At 41.9% G+C, this 23,729-nt stretch overlaps 1 protein-coding gene across 2 annotated transcripts in view; it reads left to right on the forward strand.

The window, feature by feature from the left end:
* LOC144934253 (aryl hydrocarbon receptor-like) overlaps positions 1-23,729 on the forward strand; it is a 68,080-nt gene that overhangs the window by 24,891 nt on the left and 19,460 nt on the right. For both annotated transcript variants that reach the window (XM_078859908.1, XM_078859919.1), the window contains exons 4-5: positions 10,484-10,614; positions 21,617-21,706. In XM_078859908.1, the coding sequence (XP_078716034.1) occupies positions 10,484-10,614; positions 21,617-21,706 (221 nt within the window). The remainder of the gene's footprint in view (positions 1-10,483; positions 10,615-21,616; positions 21,707-23,729) is intronic.

Consider the following 23,729-nt stretch of genomic DNA (forward strand, 5'->3'; position numbering starts at 1 on the left):
AGTATTGATAAGGTCAGTTTCTCTGCTCAAACAAAAATTTGTGGCTCCAATCACCTCCACTAGCAGCCCTGAGCCAGTGGAAGGCCCGCAGGCCACTGGCAGCCCCCGGTGGCCTTTATTGCGGCCCCCTGATGTGTGGCCTTTGATGCGCGGCCCCCTGACAATACATAGATGTGAAGACACCCTTTGCAGATGGTGTGGCGGCCCTCAAACTGATGGCTTATCGGCGAAAGTGCCCCCACACCTCTGAAAAACAGTGGAAAGAATTACTACTGTTGACTTACCACAGAGATACACCCGTTTAATGACTTCGGAAGGAGTATGGGCTAAGTTTACCCCCTACTGGGATTTTAAGTCTTTGGTATTCATCTTGGATAAGAGAATGATGAAATTGTGGCTTTTGTGAGGTGTTACGTTTTAAAATTATGTATCCATTTTGTGCTGTGGATTACCAAAAGTACAAGATCATTGTATCCATTCATTATAAATGATAATATTCCTTTTACATATGTGAATAAAGACTCAGACTAGTTAAGGAAGTTGTTTACCAATACCATACATTCCTTGATACTTATCTCCCTTGTCAAAGACATTGCATCTGACTCTAACCTGGTAATACATTTGTAGTGTTCTTCACGTAGACACACACTAGAACTTGGAGGCAACACGTTGATTATAACACCCCAACAGGGTAACTGCATACACGTACACTTGGTTAACTAGACCACAACGGGGTATACCACAATGGGGTAACTACATAACCGGGTCAGTCAGTAACATACTGCCTGACCCACGAAGTCGAGCGTAAAGACCGAAGACCGAGGATCGAAGAGATGTAGCACCGACGGATTCCATTCCAACAGACAGCCGCGATCGCTCTCGGGACTTCCCTTTTATGCTCCCGAGCGTGGCCTCGCTCCACCTTCGGCTACGCCCCCTTCTGGATCTTACCAGAAGGTTCTCGACCAAGAATCACGTGTCCCTCGAGGCCCCTTTTGGGCCCCCTCACTACCCTGTCCCGGTCACATGCCCTCTTGGGTTGACCCAGACTGTCACCTCGTTACTTACCCTCTCTCAAATCATCACCAGAACTATGCCCCCTAGGGCCCGATCCATGCCATACCCACTCTGGTGCCAGAGAGGCTCAAGACGCACAGTTCCACTCTTGTGACAGTAGCTGGCGCTAAACTCCATAGTGACTCCATTGACGTCACTACACATTAATAACGTTTGCATAACTGTATAGTCATGTGGATACATGTTGAATACCATGGTGTCTTTGGTAGTAAAGCTAATGTGTAAATATTAAAATGAACTATGATAAGTAGGTTTCAAGCTTCGTGTTTTAAAAATAACACTCTTCTTATCTGCCAGTACCCGGAATATATTTCAACGAGACATTGGCTGCATGTAAGTCAAAACCAAGCATATCCCATAATTGTTTTTCAAGCTAGAATATAATTGCAGCCTCAGTTAACTAAACGAGAAATAGGGTAAGCAGTTAATTTTTAGTTGAGTTAAAGTCGGTTTTATGCCTCTCAAGTATGAAGTGTATAGCCTTGCCCTTTAATCATTTTCTGTTATGCATGGTTTGATATTTTCCATTAAATAAGGTAAAATTGTAGTGAGTACTATCAAGATAGTACAGTATGTGTTAATTCATTCATCATAAAGGTTTTTGGGTTAGATCGCGTAAGTATAAATGTGTTGTAACCCTCCACCTCCCGACACAGCCAATAAGGTTTGTCACGTAAACAATGCGACAATTAGTTACTGCTTCAGTGTAACGTTTCGCTGGTTTCCCAGAATCGCCCGATGATTTGCCAGACTCGCCCGATGATTCTGGATGTAATTACCAGCGAAACGTACTCAAATTGTAAATGTTGTGGATTTAATCGGCAACACAACGGTGGACTGAAGTAGTAACAAATTGGCGCGTTGTTTACGTGACAAACCTTATTTGCTGTGTCGGGTGGTGGAGAGTTATGACACATTTATACTTACGCGATCTAACACAAAAATCTTTGTTATGAATATTATTGGTCGCAAAAGCCTACGTGTTAAACGGTGTTAACTCATATTCGAGGTCTTGCTGTAGTGTTATAATGTAAACATTTGCAAAGCCGTTTGCGAAAAGCAGGCAGTACTGATGTGCTTTTTGGAAAATTTACTTCAGAATAAGTATTGAAATTGGCTGAGTTTCGTTCCATACAGTCATATTAACTAATAGGTATGTTAATAATCAAACCATGCTTTGTACTGCACATCCATTTGTGGTGCTGTTTGCTCAGGAAAAACGTGTCACTATAGAAGCAGATCTTTGGTTAATTATCCTATAACAAAGAAAATATAACACTTTACAAACTATCTGGATGATTATTACTTTTCATAGCCTATAAATACGATTCCATCCTTGGAATCAAATGTGAACCCTAGCAAGAACATGGGATTGGCAAGGGCCGCATGGAGCCCGCGTGGCTTAACAATGCAGGGCCCGTAGCGCCTGGCTGGCCTAGGGAAATATATATCCATTTGCTATCCATTTCTATGGTGATTCTGGTCAATACCAGCTGGCAGGTATTGGCCAGAATCGCCATTCTCCAGTCACGTAACACCCTGTGAATGAGTTGATGAGCTCAGTATTATAACTGTTGAGTATGTGTTTGCAGTGAAGCAAGCATGTCTGCTTTTGCTTGGATTGCACGTGTGATGGAAGGTGCTGACAATATGGCATCAAACGCACATTCTCTGTGACTTACGTGCCTACGCATGTAGAACATTTCTAACTGGGAGATGTCTCGTACATTTTTACTAATTTGATTAATTGCACCAACACAATTCCACCGTTTGGTGAAATTTTTTGACTGCCATTTTATAAAATGTTGAAGCATTGTAGACTGGAATCCGGGAGCCTTATGCCATACCAGAAGCAATGTTTTTCTAGGAGTTATGCTGTAATGGATGCCGCTGTTGTGCAATGGTTAGCGCAATGTGCTTGCAATCCAGAGGTCGCTGGTTTATTCTCCCTGCGCCCTGGTTGAAGGGACATGCTTAAATCTCCCTCCCACCTCTATTTAGTCCACGTGGTAGTTATACATCGGTACACCACATTTCACCGGGGGGCCACGTGTGGTTTAGAGATGTGTGGTACGTCCGTATCTTCTCAGATACCTGGCCAGCATGGAAGAGCATTTGGAAACTGTCTAGGGCTCCTGGAAGCCCTTCTGCCAGCAATGTTATGAGCAAGCAATTGCAGGGCAGCACCTATACCTTAATTTTACTGTTATAGATTGTTATTTTAAAGATACATCTATTTTAATGTGGGCTAGATAAGCATAATTTTAACCCTGAAAAACCGACACAAAAACAGAAAACCGTCATTTGCACCACCATGTGGCGTGCCCAATTAAAGCGGGAAATTGTGGTTTCAAACGCCCCAATAGCGAGCGCTTTGAACGGCAGCTATTTCCACTGATTGAAAGATATCTTGCAGCGTGACGAGCAACAGGAAACGGGCAGCATTAGATGTAATTTTACTCCCGGTATTTATTGCCTCGCAGAAAGAAGAGAACAAACAAGCGTCAGAACCATGGTCATATGAATGAGTAGTAAGAAGAGAGACTAGTAAAAACACCATCCGAAGTAATATGTATCTGTATAATGAATCTAAATTACTGCTTCTTTAAGGCCGAATGGACGTGACTTGCATGCTTTCAAAGCAAATCCATGCGTTCGCCTCCAGAATAGATAAACACGTTTTTTTTAATCATCACATGATGCTCAAGTGTAACGTACACAAGCACTTTCGTCTTAATAGTAATTCTATATGAAATAATCCAATGCGGGATGCAGACCTTACCATGCCGTTTCAGTCATGTTTGACCATACTTCACCCTGCCACTTTTTTGTATAGCTGACTATGGGGGAGTGGGCCAGGGACCCGTTCAGATATCACTCGACATTGAAAATGTTTGCCGTGACCAGACAGGAATCAAACTCATGTCGCCAGATTTCATAGCGCAGTGCACTTAACCACAGTGCCACCATTCCCACCCCCTACATGCCATGTTATTTGTGCAACATTGTACACATACATTAAGATGTTTTTTTTTTGTAATAGTATGTAAAACGTTGAGCAGCTGGCTCACATGAATTACTTAATATGGCCCTCATGCCACAAGGCTTTTATTTTATTTCATTTTGAAAGGAGGAACGGAGAGCTGTAGAACCGCAGCAGACACACTGACGCCAGACTGTCTGAAGCAGATATAAACAGTGCCAGCTACCATAAACAAAGGATGTTGCTTCTTTGGGGCGGAGTAGACGAGCTTTGCTGCACCTGTTTAACCTGTTACTGGGATATGTGTGTGTGTCTGATTCTCTTGTGTTTGCATGCTTTTTGCAATGCGGGGTTTATCGTTATTTTAATTAAGAACATATCCTTGTGTGTTGTTCATGGTGATGCACTTTGATCTTTCGAAAAAAAAACTATGTATTCACCCCCCCCCCACTTATAATTAAGGTTCAACCCAGTCTATAATTACACTCCTGGAGCCACACATAGATATTAGTTTGATGTTTCATGCTGGCGATTATTTTTGTTGATTCAAGTTTCATTCTTTATCTAAGGTGTTTCCATGAATGAAGCTAAATGCTCACAACAAATCACAAGCATTGGATCTAGAAACTTTCAGGAGCGGTTCTGAAGTTAGATATATTTTGACTCGTATAAAACAAATATAGGGGCCAAAATCCCCAAAACAAACACGAATGAAAACCTCAAAAGGTGGGGGCAATCCCCCAAGACCCCAAAGGAATTTCCTTGTGGAATTCACAGCACTGAAGGTTTTAAGTGACCCACTGCCAAGTACATGGCTTGATTTCATCGCTCCATCTCCCGTTTTGTTGTACCTCCGTGCACGTTCCCTCGCTTCTCTGCTAAACTGTGGGAACGCAATGTGCACAATACCGTCGTCGGTGTCGTTTATTTTTAACCTCGTGTGAGGCAAGACGTTTAAGTACAACGGGGGCATGGAGATGGCACGCTGTTTGTGTTGGCCCGCATTGTGATAACGCAACTATTTGGGTGTCGCTGTCAGTAACTTTTCAATAACTTGCTGTAAGATAAATTTCATTCAGAAGAAGAGGAAGGTTAAATAGGACTCTACATGTAATATTATAATTGTTTAACAGAGCCGTTAGTGAATTATACGCAGATTATACTCTTTTTTTTTGTAAAGTTACGTAGGTTAAAAATAAAGCAACTAAATTAAATCACGACGTTTCGGGCGCAACACAAGCGTCCTTCTTCAGGTGGGGACAACGTAGCGAAAGCACAACCGCTTAAGTGTGTCTCAGAGATGGCTGTGACGAGGGATTATATAGTCGCAGGGCCTGGAGGGGGAGGGGGGCATGGTAAGTGTGGGGGCGGGGTGTGGGCTGGGAGTAGGCCTCGGCAAGGTAAGGTAAAAGTTAAAAGGTAAAAACAACGAGCCTACCTTTACCCTACCTTTTACCTTACCACAATACAATCACTCTACCCTTACTTTTTACCCTTTAGCAGGTAAGGTAAAAGGTAAAAAGCAACGAGCCTACCTTTTACCCTACCTTTTACCCTTACCCCATACAAATTACCCGATTACAGGGTAATTACTGGGGTACTACGACATGAAGAAGGTTTATAACGATAAATGCTAGGTAGAGCGCTTTATCCATATAGAATACTCTCGATGATTCCAATTTTACACGCTTTCTTTGAACTCACTCTGTCTGTTGTTGTCGTTATTGTTGTTGTTGTCGTTGTTATTGTTTCATGGGACCTCTTTTGCCAGTACCAAAATATACTAATAGGGTTTTTCCCCTTTTTTCTGGCAACAAAACTGACACCTTTTGCAAGGAATCATGTCTACATTAACCACAATACCTGCAGTCAAATGCAAACAAAACACAATACTCTGGTAATTGATGCATTGTCTTTGAAACTGATTGGTCCACACCAGAGACAGCTTTCTTTGGAGCCTCGTCTCATATGGTGTTCGACCAGATGACGCCAAAAGGCTAACGTGCGGTGTGGACCAATCAGTTTCAAAGACAATGCATAAATTACCAGAGTATTGTTTTTTGTTTGCATTTGACTGCAGGTATTGTGGTTAATGTAAACATGATTCCTTGCAAAAGGTGTCAGTTTTGTTGCCAGAAAAAAGGGGAAAAACCCTATTAGTTGTTATTGTTGTCGTCGCTGTCGTATCCTCAATCTTGTAACTCAATTTTAACCCACTTCCTAATGTGGTATCGGCTGCAAACTTGGTATACGTATGTCATAATGGTGACAATACTATATTATATCACTAAAAAAATACATATTTTTAAACGATCTTTTGTATACGTTATGTTTCGGCTTGGCTCTAATTGTCCACGCTTAACTGACGTTGGCTGTAAATCACCACGGCCCCTTACATTATGGCAAGCTTCGGGACAACTTCCTGGAGTCGTGGAGTTCTGCCACTACTAGTACATTTAATAAAAGCGTGTTTTAAAAAAAGTTTTTTTATATTACTTATTAAATGGAGGCCACGGACTGCACCACGGAGCTTCTAGCGGTAAACAAGGTACCGTATTTACCGGGTATTACTTCGCGCTCCCTTTACCCTACCGGGTAATTCTTCCGAGCTACCTTTACCCTACCTTTTACCTTACCCCTTGGCATGTCGACACCTTTACCCTTTACCTTTACCCTTTTACCCGGTAAAAAGGGTAATTTACCTTACCTTGCTGAGGCCTAGCTGGGAGGCAAAGCTGCTACACCAAGGATATACATACATTATTGGGGATATAGCAAAAGTTTACGATTACATTTTGTGCATTCTTGCTATTATCCATGCACCGTAATCCAACATCAGTATGTATGTTATCTGTGCAGTATTCCTATTGTCACGTGGATAATAGGAAGCAACTGATAAGTGGTGTTAAATTATTAATATTATGCTTGTTTATCCATACTTAACCACGAGGGTAAAAGGAGTAAAATGCAATTATAAACACATACTGTATTAGGATCCAGAAATTAGAGCCTCTAAATATGAAATCGTCAGTATGAACTTCAATATAACTAGTTTTTTTGCCTGTCCAAGGACGGGTGTATGTTGCAGTAAATCTGAAATATTTAATAGAAAAATTGTTCAGCTCATGATTATTAATGAGGGGGGTGGGGTTTCTCCATGTGGAGTGACGTCACGCGCTAATGGTTATTGGGGAGGGGTGCGGCATGTGGAGTGACGTCACCCACTCATGGTTATTGTGGAGGGGTGCGGCATGTGGAGTGACGTCACCCACTCATGGTTATTGTGGAGGGGTGCGGCATGTGGAGTGACGTCACCCGCTCATGATTATTAATGAGGGGAGGGGCGCGGCATGTGGAGTGCGCGACCTTGTGCGTAAGTGTACATTTCCACGCGGATATGAATATTAATGAAGGGTGGGGGGCTCTTTTGCGGTGACGTCACGCACGGATGTCGCACTGTGCTGCTTAGATGTATTTTTTCCGTAGTTTTCTGTAAAGAAACGTCATATTTGAAGCGACGTTTCGTAATAAATTATTTAATTAAGCTCGACCTTCATCTGCGTTAGTGTAAAAATCCACCCACTCATGAATATTAATGAGGAGGGGTGGGCCTCATGTGGAGTGACGTCGCGCGCGGGACACATTCTTGGCTCATTATAGTACTAAAAAATAGTGCTGCTCGTACTTATATTAATGTAGCTCAAATCTCAACATATTTATTCAAGGATGGTGAACATGAGGGCAAACATATATACAACACTATATATGCAAGTTGTGCATTCGGTTGTGTATAAACGCGCTTCTTGATCAGAATGCGTGATGTCTTTGCTATCTTGAAAGCCCTTTGCTTCCCCAGGCATGATCCACATTGTATAAAATGGTTTGGCTTCCATTTCAAAAAAACTGGTCAGTCAAAGTGAAAGCCAGTGGCTCTCCCAGCTGACCAGCCAAACTAAATTACACAGATCATGACATAAGCTGTTGTCTTTGTGGCAGTAGTCATTTAGTTATGCAAGTGTGTTTATAGTAATGTTAATAAAATTGTATCAAAATAATGGTGTGCTACTCACGACGGACACAAATGTATAGCATCGTAGTTTTGTCGAATGTACAGTTAGTTGATTGTTAGTACAGTATTAGTATTCTGCCAAAAAGGAATGCTCATTTCAAATAAATGATAGTAATCAGTTCATGTATTTTGTTTAACCACGTAATAATGCTGATCTGGGGTTGACTCAACCCATTATTACCATGGGGTTGATCAAAAAGTATGACTTTATGAAATGTCAACACAGTTATCCTATGGGTAAATCTACTCTGCAGTTTAATCCAAGTCATTTATCATCACCATGAAGCAGCGGGGAAGGTTCACTGGATGTGGGAGGCTGCAGAGATTATCTGTTCTTGCCAATTAATGATCGAGTAAACGTGATCAAACAATTTCGATTTAAAGCTTTCGTGACTGCAGGGATTCATCTTCTTGGTTCTTTCGGTAAAGTCACGTAGAAGGGAAGTACAACGCAAGCAGCCGTCCTCAGGCGAGGACGGCTGCTTGCGTTGTGGCCGAAACGTCGTGAAAATTGTTTTATTATGTTTTATTTTTATTATTTTATTACTTCCCTTCGCCTGAGGACGGCTGCTTGCGTTGTGGCCGAAACGTCGTGAGAATTGTTTTATTATGTTTTATTTTTATTATTTTATTACTTCCCTTCTACGTGACTTTACCGAAAGAACCAAGAAGGTGATCAAACAAGATAAAGAGCCACGCGCCTTTATGCCAGGCGGTGGCGGCGGCTATGCACGTCTGTAATACATCACTATGGAGGTGAGAGTTGGTGGATTGCACAAATGTTGTGAAACTCCCTTCCCGTGGGTGTTGAGTTTAACACATTCCTGCGGAGGGAGCTGGTAGGAACGTTGGGTTGCTCGGTCAATGGCCAGGGTCAACGGTGGCGTGGTGTATTCCGCAAATATGCCCGACTGTGAGGGCGGGTACAAGCCGGCGTGAGTAGGTTAAACGTTGAGTTTTATAAGGGCACCACGGGGTGACCAGCCCCTCCCCACCCAGCCCCACCTCTCCCACCACCCACCCAGCCCCATCCTCCCCACCCAGCCCCTCCCCACCCTTTCCTCCCCACCCAGCCCCTCCCCACCCTCCCCTCTCCACCCAGCCCGACCCCTTCCATTTTTGGATGCACGACGGACGGGCACAATAACCCCTGTGGGCTGGTGTAACCAGGAGGTTCCTACCAGTACCATTCCCTGACTGGCTGGGCGATAGCAGGACAGCAATTGTGGACTATCCATTCCATCTGTATGAGTAGTGTTGCCACCTCATACTTTTCTCCAGTTACTCAGCCACGTAACATATCGTGCACAGCTTAACTAGTACGTGACCCATGTTCCAGTTAGAGTTTAAATATTTTACTTTAAATGTATTTATCCATGGATATTAGTTGCTTTTGCCACTTTCCCATAAATTTGCCTGACTGGGGTCTTGCTACAAGTGGTTTTACTGTACATGTTAAAGTTTTACCAAATGCAGCCCTTTGTCAAGTTTAATCAGTACAGCAAAATACTGTAAAACACAGTGTAATGATGCACTGTGATTGAAAATAAAGAAATAAAAAAATATATACATTCCTAAACCTTCAAATATTTACAAAAAGGACATTTTTTCACACAAACCATTCAGGCAATGTGCGTGGCATTACCTTCACACCGAGCAAGTTTTTGTTACAAACTGTAAATCGTTGTCTGCCCATCTGTTATCGTGCTGCCAAAACTCGAATCGGAAATACTGATGGTTTGCACGCACATGGCACAAGTGACACTGGGTGATTGTACCTTAGAGACTCACCTAAGCACGTGACTGTTTCATATCCTCATACGTGAAGAATAAACAACCATCCACCTGTGCCCAAAACCGGTATTCGCTTAACCCAACCCGACTTGCCTATGTCAGACATTAAGTTAAGATAGTGGTTGACGGATCATACGTGTGTGCTTGGAATGTTATTTTCCTGGATATGTCACGTTAAATATATTTCAATGACATCTGTTTGGAAGGTTGTAAAGGCACACGTTTACTATGTAAAGTATTATGCAGTAGCAACACGAGTATAGAAGTGAGATGAGAATGCCCGATTAAGGAAAATTAATTGCTGTGTTTATTTGTAGCCATATTTTATAAGTCATAACAAACATGTCCATGATGAAGCCTACTTTTGTAAGCATGGTACACTTATTAAGACAGTTCTGTGAAACTCATATTGCACGTTCTTTTACATTTATTACAATGAAATGTGTGTGTGTGTTTGATTACTAGAAACGATATGTTATTGATTGCTTTTCCAACACCTTTTCTGCCGCCCAATGCCCTTCAACCCTCTCTTCCCCCCCCCCATTCCTTGAACCCTCCAGTCACGACGAATCGGAGTCAGAACCAGCTCACAAATGGAAAGCAAATGTACGGTGGCTCGATGGGCCCAGGGCCACCTGGAATCCAACCTGACCTGGACACACCTATAGCAGAGGGGGAGCACCTGCTGCAGGTGAGGATGCAGCTGCTCCCCATGCTGGCTACTGCCTGACGAACGAAGGGCATGATTATATGCCTGGACCTCCAAGTGATTAATGGTTGGTGAGGCTGAATGTTGATTCACGGAGAAAAACTTAAATATCTGGCGAAAAAAAATTGCTAGTTTTTTGTTTATTAGGCTAACCTTTCTTCCTTTTTTTCCGTGTAGCCAACACTGTTGCATATATATGCACGCGTGCCCATGTCTCACCTTTACCAAGACGACCAATAAAGCTGCTTCTGTACCAATTTATAACCTACCCTGCTTATTTCACGTGTTTACTGCCTTACGCCTGCCCATTCTGCAATGCACACTGTTACTCACTCCTCTTACCCACCTGACGCTTGGATGTGAAAATGTGGAATACAAACAGCATTAAGAAGATGTTTACATTATTAATGTTGTGCAAACCATGCCGAAGGATGTCGTACAGTTAAAATAGTGCACACTTTTTAAAATACCCACATGCACTTATCCACTCACATGCTCACAAACCCATGCATAAAAACAGCTTAAAGTCTGTAAATAGCGCCACACACGCATGCTATGTTGCTGCAGCTGTCGCTGTCTTGCCTTGCTTGTGTCGTGAACACACACATTGAAGCCTTCAGCTTCCTTTTGCAGTGCGGTGCCATCACTCTGTAAACCTTGCTCAAATAAACAAGGAAACCCCAGGAAATTCTGGCATGTCCGTGGGACAGATTTTGGCACGCAACGTTATGCCAAAAATATCGTGGCGAGTATGGAATATTGTAAATGTTGTAGTTTCACGCTTCAATACACCGGTGGGCTAAAGCAGTGAACTATTTGTGTTTTGTCAACGTGACACTTTTTTGCTGATTGGCCGTGTCGGGTGGCGGAGGGTTATGACACATTTATAAATAACGCGATCCAACCCAAAAACGTTGATTATGAGTGTGGAATGACTGCAGCCTGACCTCAAACCCACAGGTTTTGCCCCTTTGACCTAGGCCACCATTCGTAAATGTTGCTTTATCATCTCAAAGAATATATAGAAACTTTATGGGGCCTTTATGGATTTGGGACACATTGTTTGCATGAGCTTTGGCACACTCGTATGAGCACAATTGATAAGCATGGCTAAACACACAGACTTAGAATACACATGAAAACATTTGGAATAGCGAATCCATACAATACATTGCAATTCATTCTGGATCTTGGTGGTGTTTCGCAACATTTGCTTTCCAGCCAGGATAGCATTGAGTTGTGACAGTGGAATGAGTTAGATGAGTATTGCAATGAGTGTTTTTAGATGAATAGTTTTAATGCACAAGAATATCTATTGTTTCACAACCATGTTGCCTCTATCTCCTTTTCTTCTGTGGGTTATCCACGAGTCATGACCAGCCTGTTTTCACGGCATTTACTTTGAGGAAATACGTCATTGCTCCCATTATTTATAAATGTTTCACGCATAATTGAAGGACATTGGAAAATGCATCCTATTAGCTTCCTTTGTTTGCAAAAAAATGCCCACGCATAAATGGAGTCAATTCACAGAACAGTGGTTCAAGCACTGCACTCTGAACCTGATAAACTATACTGCATTCTTTTGCATTAATTGTCTGCATATAAGCCCCCATATGGGCTGCAAACACAGGCATAAAACTTGTGGGCCTTAATAGCATTGCATACCTGACATCCCCTTATCAGTGCCTACCTTATTACAGACTAATTGAGATCTTTTTGGTCACCCCGTGCCCTTATAAATCTCAATGTCCATCCTAAAAAGTCCCATTACAAGGGAGAAACACAAACAAATAGGCAATTGTTATGCCCGTATTGAAACGGCTGTACGTGTGGACCTGAAAACTAAATTTCCCCGTATAAGAATATGGGTAAACCGTATGGGTTGACAAGTATGGCATTGTCGGAATTCAATATTAACTCGTTACATTGTCCATCATATGGTAGGGCCATTATTCTATTGACAGTTGTTCCTAGTCACATAGTCGATTAAACAGCAAATGCAAACAAGATCGTTAATTTACGTGGTTGTTTAAACAGATGACTGTCACGTGTAATAGTTTTCACGACTTTTGAAATGTAAAGAGTGAAAATTAAAGGAATGTGAAGATCCAAAAGAGTTAACCAATTATTAAGCCTTAACTATGTGACGTAATTGTTTTGGATTTATAACAACCCATATTCAAGTCAGCCCACCTAAATGTAATTAAACTGTTTGCGATAATTGTATGTATTAAATATATGATGGCAATAACTATATTAAAAAGTTTGTATGAACTTATTGACTTATGGAAGAAGTTTTAGACAAGTTATCGCAATATAAGTAATTGATTAAAAGAGTACCTTTGCAATTGTCTTGTGTAAAACAGAGTACAAAAGAGGATGATTAACTATTCAAGTGTTAAACTGAACACCGCATTAGTATCTCTAAATAAACGATGTGCACTTTATGTGTACACTATTTACATGGATTAGTTGTGATGATTTGAGTATATTAGTTAATGTTGACACATTTATAGACTTACCAATGAAAATTGTAAAGTATTGCTTGCATACTTGCTTAGCCATGCTGCACTAAATTACATGAGATTTTTGTCCTGTTCCGACGCAACCAAAACCCAAAGGGTAATACGAGTCAACAGTTACTTTTCATATTTTATATAATCTTTATATTTCTGGTCTAAATGTGAACATGGACCATGAGGAAATGTGTGGTGGTTGGGAAATACATATTCCCATTCATAATCTGGGTTTATTTCAATTGACACATGCACATTCTATGGAGGGATATTGTTGCTTGTGTTAATCTAACGAGATAAAGAGCTAAATGGTATACTCCTAAATTAAAACTCTGCTCTTTACTTTTCCAAGTGAATTCGAAGAGTTAAACTGCTCATGTGGTTTAAAACTGCTTTTTGTGTTTAGTTTCTTGTCCTTCCCCCGCATCTCCGAGTAGCACGGTTGGCGAAGTACAGTGTGAAAGAAGTTCAACATATGGCAGTCCTCGGCTTACGAACACAATTAGTTCCTGATGCCCGTTCATAAGTTGAATGGTCAGAACACAGTAATATACTGTATGTAAATGCCCAGACACACAAACACTTGCTCCCAGCATGAGGCTGACTCATTATATCTCACGGAGGATCGCTCAGCTGAACAAAATAGTGCCTCAGTTCAATTTGCAATTGAGAGTTTGTGTTTTAAATGAAAAACAACTTAATGGAATCTGGTTCGTAAGTGCAGGTATTTGTAAGTCGGGCGTTCGTAAGTTGAGGACTGCCTGTACATGCGTACAACACTTTCCACAAGTTTGAGCCATAGGGGTTTCGTTAAAGCCTTTTTTACTGTGGCTTCCAGATACTTGCTCAAGCCACAAAAACACCAAGGCACAGTTATTCTTCACATAACATTTGGGTGATGTCTGGTGCACTGAATACAATAACTATCAGAATTGCAATTTTATTGCTTTGTTGGTTGTGTTAGGCACTTTTCAAGATTTGTATATACAAAGTGGCAGATCAAGAGTTGTGGAAGAGAAGGCAAATCACGATGTGACTTTGCAAGAAGGAAGAAGCCGTTTAAATTGCTGCATTAATGTACATAAGTTAAGTAGTGTAAAGTGTGCAGAGGTTTGGTGTTTTTTTGTTATTCTTTGAGTGAGCCTAAAGCTTGTACTTGTTTGTGTTTATAGCACAACAATTATAGAAAAGTTATCACAACTATAAATGATGCAAGTGAGTTTTCTGCAATGCGAGCATGAAAGCAGAAAAAGCGAGGTCAATGATGGGACATTCACAAATGGGAGAAATTTGGAAGCATATTACATGACAGAGATAGAATCTTAAATTCAGTGGAGGAATTGTATGCAGGTCTTTATAGCAGAAACATTCATATATTCCAGCAGTAACCCTATTCTTCAGATGAAGACGTTCAAAAAGCCACGAAAAAACAATCTTATGTCCGCAATATTATGCAACCTTAATCATGTACATACATCCCGTGAGAAGTGAACTGGATTATTTTTCATACATAGATTGCTGCCGTTGATTAATTTTCTTTTTAATACATCCATTTCGTTTATTGTCTCTCCAGATGAGGCCTTGGTGTTCGTTCATTTAAATAGTCACTGGCCTTCATTACAGCATACCCCTGGCACTGACCCTACTTACTGGTGCCTCGCCATACCTTAAATACCCATCCACTATCTGAACTATCGCCTTCTCTGAGCAGTGATGCTGAACCCTGATAAAGTTCCCTTTGCGTGACTTATCTGCAGCAGAAAACAAATTGTTCAGCCCCTTCTCTGCCTTTTTACCAGTCCATACCCCAAACTACGCAGTCTGTCTGCCCCCCCACCCCACTCCCCTGACTCTGGCGCCTCTTAGTTTTAGGTTTATAAAGAAAATGGAGAGGTGGGCAGAGAATTGTGGTAAAAACTGGTAAAGCCTACCTTGAACATTACATCCACATTTCTTCCCTCTTGCTTTGCAAAAGTGATGATGGGCAGCATTTCAATGGCTATCTCTTTTAGTCGAGCTTATCCTTCCCAAAAAAAAAATTCTTTTTTTTTAATAGACAAAACTAGTTTTGGAAATTAACAACCAAATAAATGAATTGATTTAAGCAGGGCACATGTAAGAGGAGATTGATGTCATGGCAATTATTATATAGCATCAAATAAAGGCTCCCTTCAAAGATGAGAAATGGCAGCCCACATCAATCCAAAGTTTTATTTCAATCTCTAACCGGGAAACGTCTCCCTAAGGTTTACTCAAACTGCTTTAAGTACAGTACCCAGAGTTGTGAGTGAGGTAAAATCAACAAAGGCAGCCAAGCCTGGGGTTTGGCTGGCCATCCATTGAGTAATGGAACCATAGGTACGTGAACTTTTGCAGTAGTTGTCCACTATGGTTCACAAATGCTGCATACTGTGGGAGGTCCTTTGTCCTCAAATAATGAAATATATTCAGACCTTCATTGCAATTTTCCTGCACAGCAAGCATGGAAATTATTTGCGAGGTTTATTGTCCATTTGAAAGCCTTTTTCTGGGTTCCATTATTTAAGCTGGATTAGCCGGTGGCTAATAAACTGTCCATTCTATGAAGCTGCACTAAATTGAGGCTTCTATTCTAGCAGATAGCAGAGCAAACGTTAAAGAGCTAATTCAATTGCGTGCAAAAGTAAATGATTATGCACTTGTGTCATAAATCAGTTTTAGTTATCACGCAATTGGATGCAGCACCAATATATTAATAATCTCTGCACTTATATAGATACCCAGGTATTTATCGCAAACGGTAATATTTTTTTAATGGCTCTCACGTGAATAACCGAGTATACAATAGTTATCTAATTTAAATTACCCACACTTTTAAGTGTCTTTAACAGAAAGCAAAATCACGTGTGAAACAATGAAAATGATGTGTAAAAAATATATATTATACCATACTCTTTGGTTCTTTCGGTAAAGTCACATAGGTATAAAATAAAATACGTGACTTTACCGAAAGAACCAAAGAGTATGGATTCCTGCAGTCATGAAATCTTCAAATCAAGATATTACACCATTTTCAGTATTTATTGGAAAGAGTGGAGCAGTGACTCAAGGGTTAGGGGGCACTGCGTTTTGAACCCTGTGGCCGCAGGTCCATTTCCAACTCACCCCTAATATCCTTGGCGAGTGATATCTTAACCGGGTCTGGGTCCCCCTTCACAAAATTCCATTGACTACCACAACACATTTTTTTGTCCGTGAACTACAGTCGTAGGCGTCTGCTTTTGCCTGTCGGTCTCTTCGTTGTGCATTCAACAGGTACAAGGTTATCTAACTTCCCATAGACCATGTTTTATGAATACTGGGCTGGTATTGTTTTTATTACTGTCGTGAATTTTTATCGATTAAAATGAATTGAGCTTGTTATAATCGTGATCAAATTCTTTCGAGTTTTTTTTTATTTAGCCCACACACAGTGCTGCCTTTTCATTTTCTGAAAAGTGGTGCACACTATGATAGGAATGTTATCCTATTTTGAATTCCATGAGCTTTACTTTATCTAATCATTGCTGTATCAATGTTTTAACAGAGTACCATGAAACTACTGTTATCCTAGACCATATTAGCCATACCATACACGATCTGCACACCTTCCTATTTAATTTGTGTGTTAAATTCTCCATATTATCCAAGCCTTCACATGGATAAGAAGTCACCTGGCAGTATCGGCAAAACCATCCTTTTATCCGTGATTATCTTTAACTGGGGACTATGCACACAAAGGCTAGTGAATACACATATTCCATCAACAACACCATGTGAGTACTGTGCATCTGCTTTAATGCCGTGGTAAGGCTTTCTAATGGTTGGTGTTCCAACGTTTTTGCTCGGAGCTTTCGAAACCAAATCCAAGAACAATCTCCCAGCACATCGAGCAAAGCATTGGATATGGTGCCGAAAAACACGCAGCACAACCAGACATCAGAGAGCTAACCAAATTAATGTGTATTTAATTAAAAGCGTGTATTATTGAACCTGCTTTTAAGTAATGTGTATCTCCATTAGAGGGCAATGTATTATTGAATTTTAGTTAATTATGCCTCTTACATTCACTTTCAATATTTATTATGCACCTCCGATTAGCATGGCTGGCTACATATGGTGCGAAATAAGTTAAACATACATACGTAGATTTCATATCTCTGAAGACTGAAATGCTGAGGTTTTGTTGAACATGCTATTCCCCATTATTGACCATTTTTTTCCGAACGACAATAGTGTTCTTGTTTACTGTGCTCAGTGTACAAAAAAAGTTGACCCAAAGTGAAAAGGCATGAGAGATTTTAGGCGGTGTGTCGTGTGAGCTTTACTTGACCTTTGTCTCGGTGTTATCAGTGATCTGATATGTAGGTGAGTGTTAAAAGAACCATGAGTTTCCTGCAGACACACACACGAGTTCTTGGTATGTTCCTCCCTTTGAGACACTCGTTTATCTGCCCAGTATTTACAGAATGGGTGAGTGGTCTTGCAGTACAAATGGTACAAAACTAAGCGGATCCCATTGTTATATGCTGCCTCTGTGCTGGAAATATTAGGTGCTTCACAAAAAAAGGCCATTTCTTTTAAATAATAATCAATGGCTTGTGCATGCGAGGGTGTATTAACGGTATCTTTATTTATATATTGACACAACCGCACAAATGTGCAATCGTTTAGCTTTGCCACAATTTATTCTTTCTTGGTTAATTATATAATTCTTGATGGACACTACTGTTCTGCAATCAGCAAGTAAACAGATTAATTATTGATGTTTGTAAAACTTGCATTTATATTATGCTCATAAGTTAACAGTATGTCTTGGTTCAGTTTTTTTTATCCTATGCGAGAGCCTCATAGGTAGTTTGTCCCTATGCCAGACAGGGGACAATTGCTGTGAACTTTGACTATCTGTGATATGTTCTAACAATAGCAATCATGTTAATACTTTTATAGGAACTGGAAGCGTGTTTTTGGGCTTAAATTATTTGTAAATCTTTAAACAGTGTTTTCCTTAATATAACCTTATCAGCAATATAAAGTTTCCTAATAGCAGCCCATTGTAAATTTGTGTATATGGGTTGGATTGTGGGATGCTTGGGTCTAATGCTGCTGCATGCTTTCTGGTAATGTTGTAATGGACATTGTGCCGCTCGGGGTACCCAGATGTTAATAGATAGGACTCAGGTGTTGGGCAGGCAATATTTTTCCGTCTCTCTGTCCCTAGACTGTGGATACCTCTCGGCTTTTGTTGGTTACATTTAGGTGGATGCAGTGATAGAAAATAGTACAAAATAATACATAATACATTTTTGAGAAATATAACGCGTAATAATTTTTTCTAAACTTTCCAATGGTTGGCACAACCACCGATTGGAGGAGTCCTCGGGGTTTTGTCATGGGATGTATGTCATACATAGATATTTGGCTTGCAAATCATAGACTGATAATAATAATGCAATTTATAATGCGCGCAAATTTGCGGTCGTAACGGCCGCAACTCAGAGGCGCGGAGCCAAGCTCAGAGTCGCTCGAAAGCGTGGTTATAGAGGTGAGTTTTTAAGTGTCTCTTGAAGGAGACGATTGAGGTGATGCTGCGAATGTGCAGAGGGATAGCGTTCCAGACTGTTGGGGCTGCCAACGAGAAGCGACGCATAGACGTGACCATCCTGGATCTTGGTATCAAGAGGAGGTCGTGAGTCGCACTGCGCAGCATCTGCCGTGTGCTGAGCTGCAAGTCGTCAATAATGAAGAAAGGTACGGCGGGCGGGCAGATGTGAAGGCATGGTGGCAGAGGCAGGAGATCTTGTATATGACCCTGCTGGCGATGGGTAGCCAGTTGAGGGCACGGAGACAGGCAAGTGAGCTGAGACGGGGATAAGTGCGGCCAATGACGACGCGTGCTAGGTTGTTTTGTAGTCTTTGAAGTTTTTTTAGGTTGCCAGTGGAGGTCCGGACTAGGACTGAGTTGCAATAGTCGAGGCGAGACCCAACTATGCAACATGCCAATGTGTTGGCAATTTCAGTGGAGATGAGAGGACATAGGTGTCTGAGAGCCTTCAGGTGAAAGTTACATGAACCGATGATATGATTGGTTTGACGGTCGAAGGATAAAGTTAAATCTAGGATGACACCGAGGTAGCTGAAGTGATCGGTGAACCTGATGCTGTGACCAAAGATGTGTATGTGTGTTGGGAGTGCTGATGAGTTGAGACGTTGCTTGGTACCTAACATGATGGACACTTACTTTTTCGGATAAAGGGCTAGGTTGTGTGCAGTGAACCACTTTTGCAAGGCGGTGGTACATTCCGAGAGCTTCTCGAATCCAGATGCATTGCCTGAATCGATGGCGGTGAATAGAATAGTGTCGTCCGCGTCCGAGTGGTGCTTAACATCGAAGCTTGCGATGAGCCGGCCGATCGGGGAAGTGTAGGCTGTGAAGAGCAGGCTGCCTAGGACGGAGCTCTGGGGAACCCGGCATAATGCTTTTGTTTCAGGCGATGTGGACGTGCCCACCCTGACTGAAGATTGCCGGTCAGATTATACAAAACTATCCACTTGAGTGCTGAGCCACATATACCGAAGTCGGATTTCAGGAGGGAAGTAAGGAGCAAGTGGTTGACGGTGTCAAAGGCTGACGGCATGTCCAGACTTACAAGTGCAACAATGGAACCGGAATCAATAATCGTTAAAATGTCATCGAGCACTCTAGTGAGTGTTGTTTCTGTGGAGTAGTTTTCACGGTAAGCTGACTGGAAGCAGCAGTAGTTTGGGGAGGAGGTAATGTGTGGTTTTAGCTGGGCGAGGGCTAGTCGTTAGAGGTTCGAGAGATTAGTGATGGGACGATAACTAGATGGGTCATCCGGGTCGAGACTTGGTTTCTTTAACAAGGGGGAAACCAGTCCAGATTTGAGGTTGGACTGAAAACACCCCATAGAGAATGAGGCATTTGCGATGTTCCTGATCATGATGGCGAGTTCCGGAACACATTGCTCGAACAAGGAACCTGGGAGCACGTCGAGTGGAGATGACTTAAATTGAAGGGATTCAATTAAAGAGAAAATGTCTTTTGTAGACACCGGCTTGAGCGTAGTTAGAAAGGTGTCTGGGTGAATGCTTACAATTTCAGAAAACTGGAGCGGGGTACAATGGTGAGATGTGTGGGTAGACGTGCAGGAGTTTGCGATGGTGATTAGCTTGTTGGTGAAGTAAGTATTAAAAGAGGTGGCAAGTTTCAGTGAGGCCAGGGGATCGCTAAGGTGAGGGACCATGGTACTACCAGGATGTAGAAGATACCTGAGGGTTTTCCATAGAATGCGCGGTTTTCCGGTTTGCTGTTTTGATGCGTTCTGCAATGTAGGAGGAACGTGAGACAAGGCTACATTTGTTAGTTTTCCTGCAGGCAACTCTGTAAGCAAGTCGATCAGCAGGTAGACCACTGCGGGATGCGATAATTTCAAGGCGCCTCCTTGTTCGCTTAGCAATGATGGCGTCTCTTGAGAGCCAGTGAGTGTCGTGGGAAGACTGCCTAGCGGTTCGTGATTTTAATGGAGCCAGTTTGTCCAGCGCCGCCCTCATGTCAGCTTTTAGTTGGAGAGCGCAGATGGTTGGATCCGATGATGGGGATAACATTGAAGGCGAATTTGCGAGGAGGTGGTGTAAAGCAGAAAACTCGATACCCTTGAAATTACGGGAGTGGCGGGTGAATTTGATGGTGATTTGCTTGGGAATTTGAAGGGAAAAAAGTACGAGGCGGTGGTCGGAGTAACCAGTTTGGAAAACTCCCAGTGCAGTGATGCGTCGATGCTGGTGAGGTTCCAGAACCAGGTCAAGCATGCTCTCAACATTTGTTGAGGAAGCTCAGGTGGGGCCTCGGTTTGTGATGACCAGGTTATGGCAGGCCAAGGTTGACTCAAGGTGACTATCAATGGAGGCTGGGGTATTGCGTAGGCAATTAATGTCTCCTGTAAGCACGAGCCTGTGAGATGGGTTAGGAATGAGGTAAAGGAATTCCGAAAGCTCGTTTAAGAAGGTAGTGATGCTGCCATCTGGAGGGTGATAGATAGAAATGATGGAAAAGCACTCGTTAGTAGTGAGGGTTACGGACTGGACCTCAAAGGTGGTGGGAGACATCGGTAGATAGAGCTCTTTAATAAAGGGGTTGTTGACAGTTTGATTTGGCTGAATGCCATAATGCCTTACAAAACATGTTTTTTTAGGAGATCTTTTTTTCATGAATGAATGTGTTCATAATATAATTGGCTCAAGTGTAATTAGATGCTGTTTTGTTATTTACATATTCTGGGCCAGGCTTTCAACAGGCTTGGGTACCCATACAGTCTATAAAAGCTTTAAAGGGGCTCTTAAAATGTTGTGTATCCATGTGAAAAACATGGCAGAATGCACATGAAGACATTAATAAGGAGATGCTTTGTTTCCCCCCCACCCCCCAGGCTCTCAATGGCTTTGTGTTGGTGGTGACGGCTGAGGGACTGGTCTTTTACGTCTCCCACACCATCCAGGAGTATCTGGGCTTCCATCAGGTTGCCCTTGCCAAAAGATCACAATTCACACACCGCCCGCTCTAACCTGTACTCAACTAAATGGCCATAGTCACCCCATGGCTGTTTGATGTAATAGCCAGGAATGCACGATCTTGTTCCCTCAATATGTAAACACCTCACTCCTGTTTAGATAAGCCATTTTATAAACAGGGTTTATTTTTTTACGTAATGAAAACAGATATTTTTTACTGATAGTATGGAAATGTTTCCGTAGATCCTTTGAAGTTTATTGTAAAAGAATGGCTTTGTTTTTTCAAATGTAGTAGAGCCTTTGTGGTTTTACGAAGGAATCAAATCACGGTTGTCACTGTGTTTGTGAAGAATGTCAGCATGTTGGATTCAGCGAGTGGGCCCGTATGAGTCGCATTTTCTGCATGGGTCCTGGATTTGAGTTCAACCCTCAACGCGAAACGTCAGCACAATCTTTGTGGTTCAACTGAAATGGGTCCCATGCAAGACACCCCTGCACATCCCTCACCACTTGCCCCTTTCTGAACGATGTTGTCCTGGCATATATAACATAAGCACAATCCTTTAGGAGTGTGTGTTTTTTTATTATTGCGACTCAACACGATGTCCAGTACATAGCAACCAGTTACAGCACAGGTGGAGGGGGGGGGGCAGGGTTTTGGGGGATAGAAACTCTGCCAGTAAAAACCCGAGATCCGGGCGCACCAGGGGCTTAACGAAGGGGGGAAAATCGAGCTCTCTGTCCCACCCAGGTGGGGACCGCAAGCCAGAACACGAAAGCTTGTATGGGGAGGGAAGGATGGGGAAAGAAAACCAACATAATTAGGTAAAGAAGGGGAAGGGGGGGAGGAGTTGGCACTTTTAAATATAAATTTTATTAATGAGGCCCTCCTCATGGCGTGTTGATCATGGGGGTAGTTTTACCATATGTCACCACGCTGGTCAGTACAGGTTAGTGAAGGGATGCCCAGGACCGATTCACATCTCACCACCGATAGCCACGCTCGGGAATTTGACTCTCATCGCAAATTTAATATTGCAATGTGCTGACCAGTACAACATTGCTCCACCGCAGTTCATGTGTAAATATATTTCTGGAATATATAACAACAGTTTCACTATAAAAAAATAATTTAAATTGTATGTTTAGAAACTAGATTTGAAGCTTTCGTGACTGCAGGAATTACTCTTTGGTTCTTTCGGTAAAGTCACGTAGAAAATCAAATAAAATAATAATAGAATACGACTTTTCGATTTGCAACACAAGCAACCATCATCAGGTAAGAATGAATGAGAAAAAAAACAAACATAGTAAACTTAGAAACACAATGCAACACAACACAGAGAGAGCCAGCCAACACAACAGCCAACACCCCACTTGGCTGACCACGCTCCTCCAAAGAATGACAAACAGAAAGACAGCGCCACTGTGTCGAGGCCTTAAATAGAGAGAGGTTAAGGGGTTGGGGCATTGAGAGGGGGGGATTGGGGCAGAGGACAATGAGAGAGTTGTGTAGAATTCCGGACCATAGTGGCCAGAGAAGGGACAATGGACTCTAAACAAACCAGCAAGGCAATATTTAGAGCAAGAAAATCGGAAGTTTGAGAAAGTAAATTTAGTAAAATTAAGTAGTGTAATGCAATGCGACACAGAGAGTCGAGTAACACGCAATTAGCGCATAGCCTGGTTTATTACGTTCTTCCAAAGATTGCTAAATTAGAAGTTAAGTGTGAAACAGACATGCAAGGAAAAATTAGAGCGAGAAATAGGAAGTTTGACAAGAAAATTAGTGAAATTAGAGAGTTAAATGCAATGCAACAGAGAGAGTCAGCTAACACACACTTAACGCATAGCCTGGTTGATTACGTTCTCCCAAAGATTGCTAAATTCGAAGTTAAGTGTTAGTTGTGATGAAACCCTCCCCGTAGAGGTGGTTCATACTAGATTAGAAGCTTTCGTGACTGCAGGAATTACTCTTTGGTTCTTTTGGTAAAGTCACGTAGAAACGAAACTAAAATAAAATAATAATAG

The sequence above is a fragment of the Lampetra fluviatilis genome, chromosome 1 (assembly GCF_964198595.1).
Source record: "Lampetra fluviatilis chromosome 1, kcLamFluv1.1, whole genome shotgun sequence".
Taxonomy (NCBI): domain Eukaryota; kingdom Metazoa; phylum Chordata; class Hyperoartia; order Petromyzontiformes; family Petromyzontidae; genus Lampetra; species Lampetra fluviatilis.